This window comes from Equus caballus, chromosome 9, assembly GCF_041296265.1.
Source record: "Equus caballus isolate H_3958 breed thoroughbred chromosome 9, TB-T2T, whole genome shotgun sequence".
In the NCBI taxonomy this organism is placed as follows: Eukaryota; Metazoa; Chordata; class Mammalia; order Perissodactyla; family Equidae; genus Equus; species Equus caballus.
Window position 1 is genome coordinate 3930429 of NC_091692.1, and position 20537 is coordinate 3950965.

The 20537-nt window shown below is 35.5% G+C and overlaps 1 protein-coding gene across 31 annotated transcripts in view; it reads right to left on the reverse strand.

The window, feature by feature from the left end:
• RALYL (RALY RNA binding protein like) overlaps positions 1-20537 on the reverse strand; it is a 674426-nt gene that overhangs the window by 369388 nt on the left and 284501 nt on the right. For all 31 annotated transcript variants that reach the window (XM_070222092.1, XM_070222081.1, XM_070222086.1 and 28 more), the window contains one exon: positions 1783-2061. In XM_070222092.1, the coding sequence (XP_070078193.1) occupies positions 1783-2038 (256 nt within the window). In that variant the 5' untranslated portion in view covers positions 2039-2061. The remainder of the gene's footprint in view (positions 1-1782; positions 2062-20537) is intronic.

Below are 20537 nucleotides of genomic sequence, written 5' to 3' on the forward strand. Positions count from 1 at the left end.
TACGTAAAGCATCTTTTTTTTCCTCTCAAGACTATTACTTCCGACTTCACCCTCATTTTATTCCATACTTTCCTAAACAATTTCTTAACTATGTTATATAATTTGATAATACAATATTCTTAACACTCTTCTAACTTGATTTGTCTATGCTCTTAGCTTGTCTCCTTTATATGCTCCTTCATCTTTATGTCCGTGGCCATGATAGAGGTAACATCATAAATTAAAATATGCAACTCCAGATACCGAAGAGAGCTACGAGAACAGTAAGAAGCACAGTAATGGAGCAGACAGGGGAGGGGAGAGAGCAGAAGGCTATCTCACTTTGGATAGTTCGGTCAGGAAAAGCCTCTCTGGGTAAGCAAAATTCGTGCACAGCACACAACAAAGCAGGGACCAAATAATTAGCAAAGACTTCTCTTCTGAGCAGAGGGAACAGCAAGTGCAAAGCCTCTGAGACAGGAACAACCTGGGAACATCTGGGCATATCAAGACGGCCAGCATTACTAACACGCTACAAGGCAGAGGGAAGAAGGAGATAGAGTTGAAAATGTGGAAGTGTGGGGCATTGTAGGAACAATATAGAATACAAATCTTATTATGGGTGAGATGGAAAGGCTGTAAGAGGTTTAAGAGCAGGTTAATGGCGTAACCTCATTTACATTTTTAAAGGGACACTCTGGCAAGCTCAGAAAGCAGCAGACCAGTGAGGGAGTTATTCTACTAATCCACCTGAGATATAAGAGTGGCCTGTAAGAGATGGCTATTGGTATAGATTTAAAAAGTGATCGACTTTGGGATATATCTATGGCAAGAAATGTGATGATGGATTATATCTGGAGTATAGAGGGGAAGAGAAAAATCAGAGTTTACACCTAACCTACGTTTTTGTTTGAAAAACTTGATAAATGGGGGTTCCATTTACTGTGATGAAGTCTGAGGGTGGAGGAAGTTGGGGGTGTGAAAAATCAAGAATTTTGTTCTGGGCATATAAAGCTGAGATGCTTGTTGGACATCCAAGAGAAGGTGTCGTATAAATAGTTTAATATATGAAACTGACCAGCAAAAGAGATGTAAATTAAGGAATCACTGATGTATTAATTATACTTTTTCCTTGTGTAGAAAATTAGATTGTCTAATTTTTATTTTTTACCTACATATTTATTACAAAATATTTTCTCGTAGGTATTTTCATTTTACTTCAGATTATAATTTCTCCTTTCTTGATAAAACGATATTATTCTTTGGACGTTAGACATAAATCTAATTAATGCACATGGCTGAACAGGCATGATGTACAAGATTCCCGACTAGATAAGAAAGAGGGGGTTAAATTCTTTTCCAGTTCTCAAGATTTACGTCCTTTTGCTATTTTCTATCCCTTCTCCCCAAAAAATAAAAACAGGAAATGAGGAGGATACATTAGCCCCTCAGAGCAAATGCTATATGTACAAATTCAAAGTTATTTTTTGCTTAGGCTAGTGTTTCCTGGAACATAGATACCATTTCAAGTCAAATAAAGTTAAATAGGATGTGTATTTTTTATTCGTCTGGCCCTGTTAGGATTGGTGGAGATAACAAGTATTACCAAGCAGAAGTGATCTCGTTTATGAATTTGTATAGAAAATAAGACACATATGCAAAACAAATGAGAACAAGAAAATAACATAAATTATAAATATATAAGTACTATAAGAAGAGATGGATCTTATGGTAGTGCTGGCTTTAGAACAAGACCGTATCCAGATGTGTGCAGAGCGAAATCCATAACCAAGCGTGACTTACCAAGTGGTTGGCCCGCGATGATCCTGGCATTTTCTCCGGCCACTGCAGCTCTTGCATGTCGCTCACTCATGTACTGTACGAACGCATAACCTTTGTGAACTGAGCATCCAACTATTTTTCCATACTTTGAGAAGATGGCTTCAATGTCAGCTTTCTTGACAATGGCTGTGTTCAGATTGCCGATGAAAACACGGGAGTTGATGGACTTGGGGTCATTCTTATTGGTAACATTGCTGGTCTGTGTTTTGCCAGTCATGGTCGGCTCACCTTGTTTTAATCCTTAAACAAAAAAAAACCAAACAACAATCAAAAGGAAAATAATTAAATTCAATGGATACCAGTGGCTTTCAACACTTTTTCAATAGTGTACCAGGTAACCTCAAATCCATAACTGTTACTGATTTTCTTGAGAAGAAAATTTATAATAGAAATGGTGAGTGTTGCATTACAAAATGCAATAGGAAAATACTTATGATCACTTAGCACATAGTTATAAATAAATTCTGATTTACTTATCCAGAATTCAGCTTGGCATAACGACTAAACCTTTTGTGGGTTTTTTTTCAGTCTATCAATTTTTCAGAAGCAAGTTTGAGGAATAAGCCACCTTATTCTATTATCGAAAAAGTAAATCCAGTATGGCCAAGGTCTGATGACGGACTACAACAAAGTAACCTCATTCATTGTTGAGAACATGCATTTTTATTTCTACATTTTCGATGATATGTAGACATATTGGCTATTTCATTATCAGAAGCCTCCTATCAGAAACTAACAATTCAGTCCATTAAAAACTGTGGAAGAGAAAAAAAGGTATTAAAAATAAAAAAATTAACTGGAAAATTTAACATAAGGAAAATGAGACTTAGAAAATAAGAGATTTAACCAGAATTAATTCTGTACATTCTATTTAATTCAGCTAATGTCAAATGTTAGTTTCAAAAAAGAAATCAGCACGTGTGGCTAGTTTTCATCAATGATCAGCAAATTAGTAGACCGGGGTATTTGTGTCGAAATTTCTATTCTTAACATTATTTTAAATTCATTTAACTAACAGCTCTTATGTTGCCTAAAAATTGTTTTCTGAGTTTGGCAGAGTGTTTAATTGTGCTTAATTAAAATCAATTAAACCTTTATTTTTAAGTACTCCAGCACTTACAGATTTTTTAAGGCTTTAAAAATTCATTAATTCATTCATTCGTTCATTCAACGATATTTATTAAGAATCTTTTTTTTTTTTTTTTGCCAGGCATCATTCTCTAAAATGCCTAACAATTTAAAGAAACCAATATGGTGAAAATAAAATTTCAGCCAGGATGCAATCTGTGACACTGATGATCATTGTTGAACATTAGCTAATTGACACATTTTATCAGTGACAAATATATTTTTCTATGAAGAATCTATTTTAAAATCTTATAGCTATAAAAATAATTAATAAATGCATCTTGTTTTTAAAAAACAATTTTAAACGACATTTCTAAATTGACCATTAAAGTGGTGGAAATCCTTAAGGCATGTAAATTGGATATGCTTGAAAGTTTATTCACTATGCATTTAAACCAGCTACTTCTGAAATCCAGAGTGACCAAGTAACATAAAAATGTTCCAATTAGGCTGTTAATTATCACATCTTGGATTATTAAAATTTTACTAAATATTGGACACTCAACATTATACATATCTTTTTACAACGAACGTTGATTTCATAAACATTTAGTTATTCACAAAAACAGTAAGAGTGCGTCATCATTAAAAACAAAGATTACATTGCTGCCCTGTTTTATTTCCCCTTAGCTACATTTAGGTAGGTTCCTTATGAATTATTCAAGGTTAAGGCTGAACGAAAGGAAAGCTGATAATTTTTCTTTTTAATTTTGCAATTTAAGCTATTGCATACCAAGACAAATGCTCTGAGAATCAACTGAAACAAGAAAAATCAAGGCATATATATCTATTTTAAACAAATGTTTAGCTTCTTCATATGATCTAGTGTATTTTAATCACACTGGGGGAAAAATAAACTAAAAATTCATTTTTTTGGCTCCAGAATGGATTGATGGTTATCTTTCTTACCACTCCAGGCCAACATCAGTAATGCAACCCACAGGCATAATATTATTTTCTTTTTTTACTCTTATGTGATAAAAATTTTTAGATACATCATAGAGTTACTTTCAAGAATAAATAATTCTTAAGGTTCACATTTTATTTCCTGGACAGGCATAAATTAGCTGAATGCAAACACACAAGAATTGTTAGATTAGGATAGATTAGTTTTACAGAGTCAGGTGGTCTGTCTTTGACAGTGACCCCGAGTCAAATTTACTATGAGGACATAGCTGTACTCTGAATTCTCATGTAAATGTCAACATGATTCCTCTGGCTCCATCCTTTTACTCTACGTGGATGATTCATAAGTGTAACTCCAAACTGCCAATCGTGTAATTCTACTTAAGGAGTCTTAATCATCTTGAAATCTACATGTATCTAATGTCTCACACAGACTGACTTGCCTGTTTCTATCAGTGTTTATAATAATGAAAGAGTTTTTTCCTAGCATTGTACATTATTGTTTCAACATTTTCTGCAAAATCAAGCTTTAACTCATAGTGTAAGATTTAGCTCGTGTTTCTATGTTACAAGAATCTTCGATCAGTTGAAGAAGGATTTCTGCTTTCTGCCGTGATGGAATAACAGGCATTAAATTAACCCTCCGCACTCAAACAACTAGAAAACCAGGCTAATATAGATGAAACAACTGTTTCTCAGACATTAAACCTCAGGCAGTGCAGAGCCGGGACAGCTGAGGGAAAAGAAACAAAAGGAAGGCCTAGGATAGCCCAGCTTTCTGCCTGGAAGGCCTATTTCAGGTTGCAGAGCTGGTGTGCATGTGCGTGTGTGTACGCACGTGCGTGTGTGCATGCGTGCATGCATGTGTGTGTGCAATGGAAAGCAGAGACAGGGGCCTTCCTGAGTTGAGGCGATAGAGATCAGAGTTCAGGGCACCTGAGGAGGCAGGAACTTGTGTGGTGGATTTCTAGAGAAGAGAGAGCTATACAGAAAGCTAATTCCAGAAATTATCTTGGGGGGGGGGGGGTCCCCTGAAACTATGCTGATTCCTAGGAAATGCCTGCAAAGAGTGAACTCCTATGAAGCTGGTTATAAGTGATGGGAAATCTGTGGGCCGAATGGTTCCCAGACCCACAAAAGGCTGACAATCACTCAGTTCCTCTCAGCAACAGTGCAGAGTCCATATTGGCTCCCTGGAGCGTCAAGTTTGGACATCAGAAGGGCCAGGTCTTAGTAACGGGGATAAAGGATCCCTACAGGAAAAGGTACTCTGGCCCTCTCCAACAAACCTTAGAAAGAAATCCAAAGATGATCAAACTAAACCAGAATAACCTAAAAGTCTATCAGAGCAAACCACTACACTTCTTTTAAAAATATAGAACTCAGACACTCAATAACATAAAACATAAAATCTTCAGCATGCAATCAAAAACTCCTAGAGATCCCAAGAATCAGAAAACATGCCCTATAACCAGGAAAGAAATTAAAGATAGAAAGAGTCAAATGGATCATCTAAAGATGAAAACTACAATAATCAAAATAAAAAGATACACTTAATGGATGCTACACTTGATAAGACTCCACACAAGAACAGATTTGTGAATGTGAAGTTGTAGAAATAGTGACTATCCAAAATCTATCAGAGAAATAAAGCACTGAAAAAACTAAATAGAGCCGCAGTGAGTTATGTGACAGCATCAAGCTGTTTAACATACATACATCTGGAGTCCCAGGAGGGCAAAAATCTTGAAAAAAAAATAATTTCCAAAATTTCCCAAATTTAATGATTGCTCTATCATTGCACAGATTCAAGAATCTCATTGAATCCGAATCAGAATAAACACAAAGCAAACCACACTCAGACACATCATAATCAAACTTCTGAAAATCAGTGATAAACAGAAAAATCAGGGAGCTCTCAGGCACTGGAAAAATGCCTACATTATGAGGAAAAAAAAAAGTACTACAAAACAAATGATAAGGAAAAAAATAAATTTTTCAGGGAAAATGCAACTAAACCCAGAACTCATCTCTGTTTTGAAGTTGGAAGTTTGAATGGAGCTGGTGTCAAGTGTCTACGAAAGCTGTTATATAAAAGATAAATTGGAGACCACTGCTGCCCCATCGAACTTTCTGTAATGATGGAAATACTCTACAATATTTGCATTATCCAAAAAGGTAGGCAACAACCCCATGTGACTTGTCAGGGCTTAAAATGTTGGTAGTGTGATTGAGGTACTGAATTTTCAATTTTATTTAATTAAAATTAAAGTAGTATTTTAGTGGGTTTCCCCACCCAAAGAAGGCTAACAGGGCTCTTGGCTTTTAAAAACATAGGGTAAATGTAAATCAGAAATAATTTGGCTATTGATGTACTTTGGGGGTGTGCTTTTGGTCCTGGAAATTAAAGAAAGATATGATGGTATTAGATATATTTCAGAAGAAGAACAAATAAAAAGTTCAAATATCTGTCATATGAGGACTAATTTATGAGTAGGATTTGCATTCTGGAAATATCAGACTGAGATGGTAAATGCTCTACAAAATCATAAAGAATGTGTTTAGAATACATAAAGCCTTTTTATTTGTGTTTGAAGGAGATTTCTGCCCTTAAACCTAAAAGGGATACATTAATTATGAATTAAAGGCAACATTAAACTATATTTTAGAGAAAACATTTTTGGAGCAGACAAAATTAACAAGGCAGTAAATTCTACCCTTCTCTTGATTCCATAGTCCTGAATTTCCAATCTGAATTTTAATTCATTCAGACACACTCATACTGGAAAATGAATGAACAACAACAAAAAAAGAATAAGAACAACAAGAAATACCCACGTTTTCAAGAAAGTCAGACAGCAATGTTAATACATACCGTATTCAAGAACCTGGCAAAAGGCATACAAAAATAAGTAAGAAAAAAACAGATTCTACTCAAAGTTACCATCTGCTGAAATCTAGAGCTAGTACTCAAATATGTCCTACAATATAAGTAAAACCCGGCAAATGCTGCAAGATATACAAACTAAAGTTGTAATTTCTGGGAAGAAATAGAGAGATCATATCCAGTTGAGAAGACGAGAGAAAACTTCTTGAAGCAGAAGATATTTGAATTAATCATTTAAGGATATTGTAAGAATTCAACGGGCATACAGTTAATGTCTCAGTATGCAGAAGGAGACAGTTGTTTTCCAAATTACTTTTAACTCATTTACATGTACTTGAATAATTTTTTCATTAAACAACTCGATATAAAATTGCTTAGATTTATAATTAGAAAAAAGGAAAAACTGAACTGAAATAAAGTAATGCATTTAAGCATCTCTTCTTGGACAAAAGAAACTACAAGAATGCAAAAAAACTTCGAATTTATTCTTCATAAAACCATCCACAATTTAGAAAGATATAGCTTATACCCACAAGGCCAGTAACAATTCTTCAACAGATCTTAAGCATCATAGACATGATTTTGTGAAAAATCTTCTGACGTTCATTTGCCAAGGGGAAATCACCAAGTATATTTGGTGACATCTCTATCATTCATAAAGATAAATATCACAATTATGACAAAGACTCAATTCTTAAGCCTCTAACTGCTTCCTGAAATAAGCTGAATATGCTTTTGAAAAGTAAAGATTTTTAGGGACTATGTACATATGAAAGGTAATATATACATGTGAAGGAAAAAATGTAATCCCCATCTGAACATATTTACTGTTAAAATTTTGATATATTTTCTTTGTCATTTCTTTCTACTACATAGAAAAAAAGTTGTAAATTAGAAAAAAAAAGTCACCATAATCTACATACCAAGTGCCATTACTTATTATTTCAACACTCATTTTATTATGCTGTTAAATGATCTTACTGGACATAACTTAAATAGTTGCACAGTAATAAAGCTATACCCTCATTTTCTTCATTCTCTTCAGGGGCATTGAGCTTGTTTACAATTTTTTCAGATCACAACAACTCAGATGAACACTTTGACAAATTTAGTAAGGATAAATTCCAAGTATTGAAATTCCGGGGTCAATTAAGATGGAAAACACTCTAGTTTAGTTATCGATCCTCAGCTATTTTCCAGAAAGTTGGAACAGCTTCCCACTCCCACCAGCAGTGGCTGCTTTAGATACTCTAAGTGGTTATCACGCCAGCCAGCTCTTCCCTAACTACCACCTTCAAAGAAGATTCTGATTCATCAGGGTGAACAGGAAGAATGGGCAGACCATAAGCACAATAAGAGAGAGATATTCTGATTTCTGAAATGAAGGAAAGGAAGTGTGTTTAGTAGCCTAGCTAGGTTGGTGCTAATAAACAGAAAAAGCCTAATTCCCTTGTCCGCAGAGAAAAACGAATTCGTGTTTGGGGCTTTTTGGGCATATCAACAGACAAAGTCATTACTATTTAAAAATGTAATAGGAATTATACTGATTTCCTTTGTTACGTGCACATTTTATTAAATCTACATATTACATTTTAATATATTGGTGTCGCAATAGTATATGCTCAATGTTTATTAAAAACTTTAATGGGTGATTACAAAGAAACTAAAGACACTACACAGTGAAGTTCTGATCTTTCAGCAGCCCTCTATCTTACTATTGCAATTCAGGTGCTACAACTATGAGTCACATGCAGAGTGAAGGTGACAGTTCCTGCTCATGATGGTTTTGGAAACATTAATATTCCCATCAAATTATTCTTTATACTTTTTTAAACCGTGCGCCTCAGGCACTGAATGCAATATTGTGACAATAGCACCATGTAACATCCTGGAAACCCAGTTTCCATTTTCCTTTTTAACTAGTTTGTATGTAAAACAGATTTAAAGATATAAAATATTTTGCTTCTAATAAGGACTTACTGATAATAAAGGTGATATGCTAAATTTCACAGAAAATTGATTAATATGAGATATTTTACGAAGAAAAATGGTTTGAAATGCCACTTACTAGGATGTAGAAAGGTTTTAAAAATCAAGTAATAGTATTTCATTCAACAGCTCAATGTAGAACATGAAAATTTAATAAAGTATTGAGCAACAGAAAAATAAAATTACTACATAAAAATAAGAATGGCATTAATTTTGTAAAGCAAATGATGCTAGCTAAAATATCTTAATAACAGTGATTAGATTTGAATAGAATCATTGGAGTCTAAGAAATAAGTATTGTTCATCTGTAGATTAAGTAGCTGACTAGAGAGCAAAAATAAATATACAGATATAGATAATGTAACAACCAGAGCAAAAATAAATATACAGGTATAGATAATGTAACAACCATAGTTACAAAAAGTTAATGATTTTGTATTGGCATTTGTAACTATAAAATTAGAAATCAATGGATATTGTTAAGTCAACATTTCAAACTTAGTTAAGAATTTGGGATCTTAATCAACTTTTGTGTTAAACTGAATTAAAATTATTTTGGAAAACAGAAACTAGTAAATGATTGAAATTTTGTAAGCAAGGAGTAATGATAAGTGTTAAATCATCTCTTGGGAAACATTTAATGAAGCGCTGCAGATCCACCCATTATTTGGCAGAGCTAAGGTCTACAGGGGACCATCACCGAGATTCACAAGGAGGGGTCAAACACATCCATGTGGAAACCATGACCACTCTGAAAGAACACTGGTGGGCCAGCCCAAGCATCAAGAGTGAAGTAGGGAACATATCATCAGTTCAAGTCCTTTCTTTGTTCATGCATTAGTGAGCTTGGACTGCTATAACAGAATACCATAGCCTGGGTGGCTTAAACAGCAGACATTCATTTCTCACAGTCTGAAGGCTGGAAGTCTAAGATCAAAGCACCGAGCGATTCAGTTGCTGGTGAGGGCCCACTTCCTGGCTTGCAGATGGCCATCCTCTCACTGTGTCCTCACATGGTGGACAGCAAGCGAGCTCTGGCCTCTCTGCCTCTTCTTACAAGGACACTCATCCCATCCTGGGAGTCCTACTCTCATGAACCAATCTAAACCTAACACTTCTCAAAGCCCTCACTTCCAAGATCACAATGAGCGTTAGGATGGCAACATATGAATTTTGAGGAGAGATAATTTAGTCCATAGACGTTCACATCACCCAAGGGTAAGAACCTACCTGTGTTTGGAGTTTTCAGGAAATGGAAGAAACTTCCTCTGGGCCATCAGAGACGCTGTGACTGGTGTTCTATCTATTCTATCAGGAGTCATGTAAGCATTCTCTATTTATAGTATCACTAAAGTCAATGTAAAGGATTCCAGCGAAATTTTTACAAATAAGGAAAACTCTCAACTTTAAATTAAAAAGAAAAAGATACAAAGAAATAAAACCATATGGTGGTTAAACTCAAAAATATTCACTGCATGGGGTTATTCTGAGGTACGCTCATATTCTCTAGAATATGAACAAATTGATATAATTCTAGGAAATTTACTGTATGTGATCTTCTTAAAAGCTTTCTCCTCTGCAAAATAGAGCCTTTAGTCACAGGTCCTGTAAGATGCTGACTGTAGTTGCGCTTCCAAGATAACTTTGCACTGGTCAACATGACCTAGGCAGAAGACTGTTTTGAGTTATATAAGGAAGTCAAATCAACAATAATTAGACTCTTTCTACTTGACTGAAGGAAATAGGTCAATAAGGATTAGTACTCACTTGTGTTATAAGGGTGTTGGAAAATGGAAAAATCAAGAAACAAGCTTCCTCTGAGTCATTGGAGATGTTGTGATTTGTGCTATATCTATACTACCAGGGATGGTGCACCAAGGATACACACAACCCTTTGACACTGACTGCTTTTTGGCAGATGGCCATGGACCAGGAGACACCGTTATCTCAGTTTGTGAGTGGTCAGTCACATCCATGTGGAAACTAAGACTTACTTGAAAAGATCCCTTAGTGGGCTGCGACCATGCACTCAGAATAAAGTATGGAACAAGTAACCAGTGACACTTCATTCTTTGTCACATAACCCTTCTTTTTTTAATGCCTGTTGTAAACACTGCTAAAAGGGGTTCCATTTAGGAGAATTTGAATTTTCAAAGATGGTCTGTAAATCACTAAAACTACCTCAAAAGCAGTTCTGCAACACTTACTTCATATTTAACCACCACAGAGCACTTAGTATACACCTGTCGTTGGTTTAAGTGTTTCTTAAACATTCATTCACTTACAGTCGTGAGAAGAGGCTTCCGTTTTTTCCCTTCACTTCCTCTGGGGTCTGGGGTACTTCCAGAAAAGTGTTCCAAGTTACTTATGGAAGACACCAATCACTATACTATCCAAGGGTTCCATATTGGGAGGCCTTTTCACCACCATACCTATTCACGTTATGCTGAAGGGAATAGCCACAAACTGCTAAGACGTAGCCTGCGATTTATATGAAGAATTATATCAAGATTGCCAGGTAACATAGTATCTTGAGAATGCCCAGAGATTGTTCTGATAAATTTTTCCTCAGAATTCATAAGATCCACCAATTTACTGACCACAACTAAGGTTTCCCTGAAATAGTATAAAACAGAGTAGAAAACATATAATTTTGTATTCACCTTCCTCTGTAAGTCACACACTAATAAATGGCATGACATGGTTCACGTTACCCTGCTCTATCCCATGTATTCCTCCACTGAATAAAACACCTGTCTCCATTTTAAAACTCTCAGGCTACTGAAAACTAAATGGCAGGAGGTAAACACCGTCATGCCCACAGGAGAAATTCACTCACTCCTAGATAACAGATCCATTCCACTCTCGTCCTCTTTGTTGGAACTGTCAATCATGGCAGTTCCCTCAGGAGTTAAATTCAGACCTCTAAGTGATTTCACTTAGGCTACTAACCTGCCTGCAGAGAGGAACAACCCTCAGTTCTTATAGATGTAGCTTTGGCAGACCGGCCCTAGAGTGAAAGCACTTAAATCCCACAGCCAACCCCCCCGAAATGTCTGTACTCTCCCAAGTATGAATAAATGCCCTACAGTCGGTACAATGGTGAATTTCCCTCCACAAACTTGAATGTTCGACGTTGTATTAAGTAGCAATAAAAATGATATAGTGAAAATGCCTACTGTATGTTTAGATCAGATAAAGTTCTTGTTACAAATTCCTTAAACTCAACTGCTATGAATGCAGATGCGGTGTTAATAAATGATAGCATCTGGCAATCCAGGTATTGCAAATAACTGATTCAGAACATAATTTCTCTTCGGTGGAATACATCCTATCCCTACTGATGCGATAGTCTCTGATGATATCCAAGACTTCCCAATCCTCCCCTCCCCTCAGCTCTATGAGGCACAATCTCCACACAACAGATGATCCCGGGGAACGTAGAAAGCAAAAATTATGGATCCCTTATCTGAATAAAAGCTATAGGATTATTATTAATGATCACTCATTTATAAGCTTAGCAAAAGTTAAAATTTGTTAAAATCTTACTCCAGAAATAATAGTAAGGAGAAGGTTGACTGTAGGTATGAGAGAATGATGCCACTAAGTGTGTTAATTCACCAGACGTTTGTAGTCTCCACATAGACTTTCCACTCGGTTTTAATAGTAGCATAAGCGCTTTAACTTATCAGACTTGGGGAGGAAAGCTACCTTTGTTTTTAAGAATGCTGTGATTAGAGTTATACACACAAGCATCCCAGTCTCAGCTCTGACTCTCTCTAGATGAGGCATTGAGCAGTTATTTAAGGTCTTTGTTGCTCGGTTTTCTATCTGTAATTATATTACTGTTTAGGAATAGTAATAACAACTACTGATAAGGCTGTTAAGGGGCTTAAATGAGATGTAGTGAAACACTAAACACAGTATTTAGCACATAAGATTTGATTCAAAAATGTGCTATCTTAATTATTATTCAGAATGCATGGATAGGTTAGAAATTCATGCCCCACATTATTTTTCTTCAGTGAGAATTTTATTTATCTGTTTTCAGGTACATTGAGTTGATCCAAGGATCACTACATCTCCCCTCTGAATACCTCCACATTCTCATCCACATTCTCAGGTGATTTGCTGGTAATCTGATAACTTCTCTGAAGCTGGATTTGGACTCTGATTTCTAGTGCTTTACATCAGGTCCCAAAGTGCTTTTGCAGGGCCCTCTGGAGATACGGACACAGATTCTAATAATACTATATCTGAGATCACTATAATTTTGAAGTTAGCACATTGTTCTCAAAAGGCATCCTTGTGAATCAACTACCGGAGAGGTGTTAATTAACAAGTGACATATCATAGCCTTGGTTGATCTTTATTTTGTACTCATGAGCAATTGTGATTCTACAGGTATCTCGCCTTTGGTATTGTGAGCTAGCCTTGAGCATCACCGGCATATACATAGTAATGACCCAGTGTTACAGAAGTGCTGATGTTTTGGTTTGTATACATACTTTCAGAAGTGACTTTCATGTTTCAGGCATCCTATCTATGAGTCCTTGATTTTGCAAGCAAAGCCTGCAATAGCCTTCAGAGGAGCCAGGATGATTATGTGGATCTAAGCTTCATCTAGAGTATATATTTCAGGCATTCAGGTAACAGTGTTGGTTAGGTCTCTTTCTGAACATTTATGTTAGAAATTTCTCCTACAAATCTGAGATGCTGCTACAAATAATACTATAATTCCTGCTACAAATAATGAAATAGTCTTCGGGGGTGATATTCTGGGAAGGTCAGCTTCCAAAGATTGGCCAGGTCTATGCAGACTACTGTATCCATTTACAAATATGCTGTATCAGGTTCCTGCTCGCTTCTAAGCTGATGAGATAGAAATTAATATTCACATGGTAAATTGCACACACACAGTGATACAAATGGTTTATAATTTACAAATGTCTGTACTAGACCAACATGACAGGATGTAGCCAGAACGGCTCTGTGTCAGAACAATATGAAACCTGCATCCACAGCTGGAGAGAACTCTACCCTGGAGACGGAATCAATCTGCAGTGGGGTATTCTCCTGGGCACCTGATACCCAGGGAAGCTTAGACCTGCGAAGTGGAGAATGGTGTGGAGACTCCTGCTTTACAGTCTTTGTCTTGCAGTAAAACTCTTCTCTCCTTTCTTCACAGTAAAGAGCCTCTTAACCTTGGCTTGATGTGAATTTTGGTTCGATGGAGTTGTCAAGGCAGGGTTTCAAAACGAACGAACCTCACACATAAATTTTTCTCAGAAATTATTAAATTTTATTATTTATTTGAAACTATATTGCTGAGATAAATCATGCAGCTCCAAAACATAAGCAACAAAACAGCTTCTCCAGCCTGTGGTTTCATTTAAGATATTTAAATCTCTGGTCAATGAGATAGACAACACTTTGCAAGTAGGGATGAGCTGGGTGTATGTGTGATTTTACAGGTAATTTTAGGGAAAAATATGTAGGAACAAAGTGAACTATTTATGGCCTATATCTATCCTTTCATGCTTCTCTTATTTTCTTACTACGTTAAATGTAGAGATGACATATATTATACATTATATGTGTGTGTGTGTGTGAATAATATACATTTAAATTCTATCTTAGATAATTTAGTTCAGGGTTTTGAAAACATTAGCTGCTTAACTTTCACTGAGTTCATTAAAATTTGTAAATGAAGATTAAAAACAAATGAATACATGGATAAATGTCCACTATTCTTTTTAGTTCTTATTGATATAAATTGAATTAAATATATACATCTACATCAACTACTTCAACTCTCCAAACAGGGAAATAACAACTGGATTATTTTCTTCTTATAATTTTGTGATAATTTTATAAGACCGTATTCATTGGTAAATCTATTGCTTTCAATGATGGTATGATGAATTTTGTTGAGTCAACATTAGTGACAGAAGCAGTCAGAGATTCTTTCAAAGGAGAAAATCTTTCTGATAGGTTAACATTTGTAAAAGGTTCTGTCAGACCTCATTAACAAGAAATACATATTTTCCCTATTGTGTCAACTGAAACATTATTCCATTGCTGTACATATATTTATACATACATATATATATATACACACACATATATATGTGTGTGTGTGTGTGTGTGTGTTCAATACATGTAAAGACTGTGATTTGTGTCCTTTCTGGCATGACCAAACATCTAAATCAAATAAAAAAGCCCATGTAAATTAAATATATATATAAACTAAATAGGTTGAAATACACAATGAGGCAGGAATTATCATATTTCTGGAAAGGGAAGAAGCACAATTTTGAGAATGAGAGCTATCTAAGAAATACTTTTGACTACTATTACTAATTGCATGTTTTTAAGCATCTTTGCAATTTTTGTGAACAGTGTGGAAAGGAACATACACTCAGTACTGAGTTAAGGGTAACACAATTCCATATTTGGAATGGATCTCATTATTTTAAAATGGCGTATAAAAACATTCCTCTTTACGAAAACATTTTAGCACTCACAATACACAATAGATGGAAAGAGGAAAGAAGAGCTATTAAGAAAAATGGATGAGGAGTGATTCCCTCCACTGTACAAAGAAAAAGCTTGTATTTCACTAACGTATATTTAGAAATAATAGCTATCACTATGTAGCTATTGTTTAGTTGATAGCTGTGTAGTTTATTCCGTAAAATAAAATTGAATATTGCTTAGGGTCGTAAACACAAACAGTAATGACCTCGACTTTGCAAAGATTTATACAGGAAAACATGGGGATTGTAACTACATAAGTAGCGTTTATAGGCTTGAGAGTCCAGAAGCCAAAATGATTTTTAAAAGAGTGTGAATGCCTTCTTACCTACTGCATATTCAGCAGGCGTTATTTGTAGTGTTATCTGATTATCTCTAAGTTTCCATAAAACACTTTACATATAACAGCCACTTCTAGGGGATCATCTCCCACAACTCTAAGGGCTCTCCAGAGGACTTCCTCATGTGTAATAATACTAGCACCTGCAAAACCCTCTCTCTTCTTGGGGTAGCCACCATCACACACAACACAAAGGCTGCTGAGAATGTGGGCTGAGAGTACATGATGCCTATTCTTAGACTGAGACAAAACTGATGCTCACTGTTAAAATTTAAAAACACCGGAGATCAAACAAAATGTAACATTAAAAGATCTTAACACATTAATAGTTCTTATGACTCTTCAAGGATAGCAAATTCCTAAGGATGCTGCCATTTTTAGAAGCAGCATTGCACTTTACTTTGTAAAACTAAAGTGGATGTCACTCACGGGTGCTTCTTATCTTCAAAGAAGGAGCTTATACTGGATAACTTTTCATTAGTATTAAGTTTCTTCCATATTTTATATTTTGTGAGATAATTTATATCAATTACTGTGATTATGAATAAGAAAGTTAATTGTAGAATATATGCATAATTTTAAAAAAGTAAACTATTGGAACCTAATTTAAATGTAACGAGATATTACATCTCCTGATATTAAATCTCAGAGAGGAGTGCTCAGGAAAAGGCCCAAGACCATGAGTGTGTGCGCTGTGAAGTTCAAAGAGGATAAGCAGCCACATCCCCATGGACACTCACCATTTCTTAAATATTGTCGTCTGGCTGGTAAGTTACTTCACTAAGGCGCTAAGATAAGGACTAAAAGACAATGGAAAACTAATTCTTATTACCTGCAGTCATTATGTACATTTTAAACACTTAGAAAAAGCACTATTTCAACAATGTCATGGTCTACATACGTTTCACTTTGCCCAGGTAGACAGTGTGCTAGGACAGAGGTGAGGAGGAATCAGTTTTGGGCGAGTTGGTCAAAAGTTAGAACCTCCAAGCAAAGAAATGGCAGTGAGAGACAGGATTTCAAGCCAAAACAAACAAAAAACCAGAAGTATGAAAACCTCTTAGATGTTTGAAAGCTATGAAAGGGAAAAGAAAAGAAAGAGCTGCCAAGGGGAAAAACAAAACAAACAAACAAAAACAATAAAATGATCAAGGTTTTAGCTAGAGTTCGTCCTGTCAGTTCTCCCCAGGGTTATTAACACTTGCCCCTTGGTGGGCTCCAACACTTATCAGATGCTGTCCTGGATAGTTCATAAGTTATCACTGAATTCAGAAATAAGGCAAGCCAGGTAGTATTATTCACATTCTACAGATGAAGAAAATGATGCACACAGAGGCTACCTTGTCCAACGTGACACAACTATGAAATAGTGGAACCTGGAATCAGACCAATATCTGTCTCAGTCCATTCCATCATGCTACTATGCCTCATAAGTAGCACAACTCATTTCAAAATTTCAATATTGGAGGATTTGAGAAGGAAACAGAGCAACTCATATGTACGTAATCTGAGGTTATTCCTTCTTCTGACAAGATCCTCTCCTTGGAAGCATGGCCTTGAAGCACTAGCATCAACCCCAGTGATCTGCAAATCAAAAGATGTGCCCAACCAGGCAGATAAGTCCCTACCACCAAAAATCTGTAGCATGAAATGAATGTAGCATATTGTTTTAGAACTTTCTCTCTATATATAATACATATGTAAACTTTCTCTTTCTCCAACCAAATACCTTTTATGATATAATATATATATATATATATATGTAACATGTTACATATGTTTTTTTCTAAAAGTATTTAGGCAAGCAAATGTATAAGTAGAAAAATATTTTTGGGATTTCAAATTTAGTTATTTATTTGAGAAATATAGTCATTATCATGTCCATTTACATGTTGATGGATATTTATCCTGCTTTAAAGTTCTAGTTATGATTAATCCTTAAATTCTATAAAACATGTCTACCTGAGTTGAAAACATTTGTTGAGCTCCTCTATTATTAGAATTCTTACGGGGCATCATCAGACTGGTATAAATGGAGGAGCAGTAGGCTAAGAATCAGGATCTAAGGAAACAGGCTTACCTTCTTTGCATTCTTGATTTCCTCCAAGTAGAATGGGTTACATTTTTGTACGAAATAAAACTCAAACACAAGGCGAACTTTGAAAAATTCAGCTTTTAAAAAATATTAGATAATTTGTACAGTACTCAGCATATAGTCCTAGTTTTATAAATGTTAATCATCAGCATATCTGTCATACTATAGTTCCTTTGAGGACTTTTTATTTAAATTGGGTTTTGTATTTATATAGCAACTTGAAGTTCACAACATGCTTCACTATTATTATCTTGTTGATTCTTATAATGACCTTGTGAAGTGGATGGGACTTTTATCATTGGTGGCGTTCACAAAGAAAGCAACACAGGCTCAAATGTCCACTGATGTTGATGATATAGCTATGGGGCTAAGTCCCAGCCCAGCCAACACCTAATGGGGCACTTACGTCACACAGCACTCCTACTTGTGATGGCTCTTAGTGGAAACCATTGGATTAAGCCAATCATTATTATTTTAGAGAAGGTCACAGGCACTTGGAAAAGTGCTTACCTTGTTCATGAATTAGAAGATATTATTTTCTTCTCAAGGCGTGTGAACTTGAACATCATGTGGTACTAGAATTCTATTCTGAGGGATGATCATCTTAAAAAATAGTGTTTCTGAAAGACTATAAGACCTTTTCATGTGTTTAACAGGCTTTCCTTTAATTTTTTCTCTGAATCATTTCTCTTGACAACGGTAGTGACAAGAGCACATTGACTCTAATGCATCAAGTTAACAAGTTTATTTAAATTCCTGGATGCAAAGTCTTAGAAATGTCAGTCATTAATCTACTGCCAGGTATCAACTCGTAAAATATGTCCTTAATTTTCTTTCTCTAGAAGGGAATAGCATTGTACACAAGGCCTCCCACAGCAGAAGCCTACAATTCTCTTTCAGCTAATGGTGAAATATACTGTCATCAGGACCTAGTAATTACTGTGTAAAACATAAACTCAAGCGAACTGCTTGTAATTGTCTACAGCAGTGCCCCACATCCTTGGCTAGAGCTCACCTCTATGAATGTAGGGTAGGACCTCTTCTGTGCCAAACATGTGCCCTGCCATTGGAGGGAGAAATAACCCTTACTTAGCTGTAAAGTCACTTGGGCTTACCTCCTGTGTCACAGAGCAGCAAAAGGGCAAACAAAAGCCCTATGTGCTTAATGAGACTTGACACTCCATCCTTGATGGCAAATTAATATACTTTGTACTTAGGTAGACCTTTTTATTTCCTCCTAATTGCAAGATACTAACCAGATGCCGCAGCCTGAATTTCAGACTGGAAGCTTATTAGTTTATCTATCCCAGCCACAATCTCTGGGTATCACATCACTACAGAACTGCATGCTCGAAGAATCCATTATTAGATTTTGGTATCTAATAATTAAACAATTAACTAGAATAAAATGGGTCATGTGTGGACCAACGATGCCTGTGTCTCACAAACTGAGAATTATTATTAATTCAATTTTGTGCATCTGCAGTCCATAAGGATGAATCGAAACAGAATCTTATGCTCAAATAATTATATTTCTAGATCTGATGGACAAACAAGCTTTGGGGATAGTATTCTAGTAATTCTAGAATGTTTTTGTTCTTCTTTAAGAAAAGGAGATAGGACAGGGACCGTGCAGAGTGGAAACAGTGGAGGGCAATGCAAACTCCACCACCATTAATTTACCAGGTCAATGAAAGAAACCTAGTTTTGTCAAGGTACAGCGGTTTCTGGATAAACACCAGCCAGATGACAGCTTTTCTCTGCTTAAATAAGTAACTACAATTTTTGGTTAAATTGAGCTCTGCCTTCTGACAGCTTTCAGATGTAGAAGCTTACATTACCTTTGTTTCCTTCAGAAGAAAGCAAAATACTTGGCATTGGGAAAATGTAAAGAGCACATTGACATAGGCTGAAAGGATTCAATCTAAAAATGATATTTCAACCAGGCAAAATTCTTCTTGAATTCTAGCTCAACCAAACTCTTTAAAAGTCACACACAGTACGGGTATCTTATGAAAATGTAGATTTATTTTTTTTTAATCTGCTAAATAATTTAAACCACATTTTTGGATAAAATGAGACCTAATATACCATTTTTCTTAAATTCGAAAACTATTTTTAATTCTAATGAGATTTAAAATAACTAAATACTTAACTTCCTTTTCATAAGAAAAATCATTTTATTTAGCATAGCAAAATATATTTCCAAACCTGAAAAAATCTAATAACCTAATACTTCACAAAATATTTTGATTATTAGTGTTTTAGGAAACAATAATTTTAATTGTAAACCTTGTAATAATTTGTGAGAGAGATAAAGCTTGGAAAAATCCAATTTTCTATGGATTAAGTTATAGATGAGGCAATAAGTGAATACTGGAAGCACAGAATCTGGAACCAGGTGGCCTCAGATCAAATGGCAGCATCATTTCCTATCAGCTGTATGAAAGTGATTTAACTTCCCTCTCCTTCATCTACCTTACCTGCAGAACTGGGATAAGGGCATCAATTTTCTCATAAAGCTGGAATGGAGGTGAAGGCAACTATCATAATACCAAAGTACACAGTAAACACTTAATAAGTTAGTGACAGCACAGTGATCTAACTGAAAGAGTCGGCCGTAAAGGAAAAGTAACGTTGGTGCATGGAAACAAACCAGAAGTTCCAGGAAATGCTACCATGTTAATGCCATGGTCAAGTTTTTCAGTGCTAACTTTGTCACTGCTACCATTAAAATAGTAATTATGGAGTTGTGCTCATAGTATGCTAAAAAATTTAAAGATATTAAAAAATAGCAAAACAAACAATAATAGTTAACACGTGAGTGAAAATGA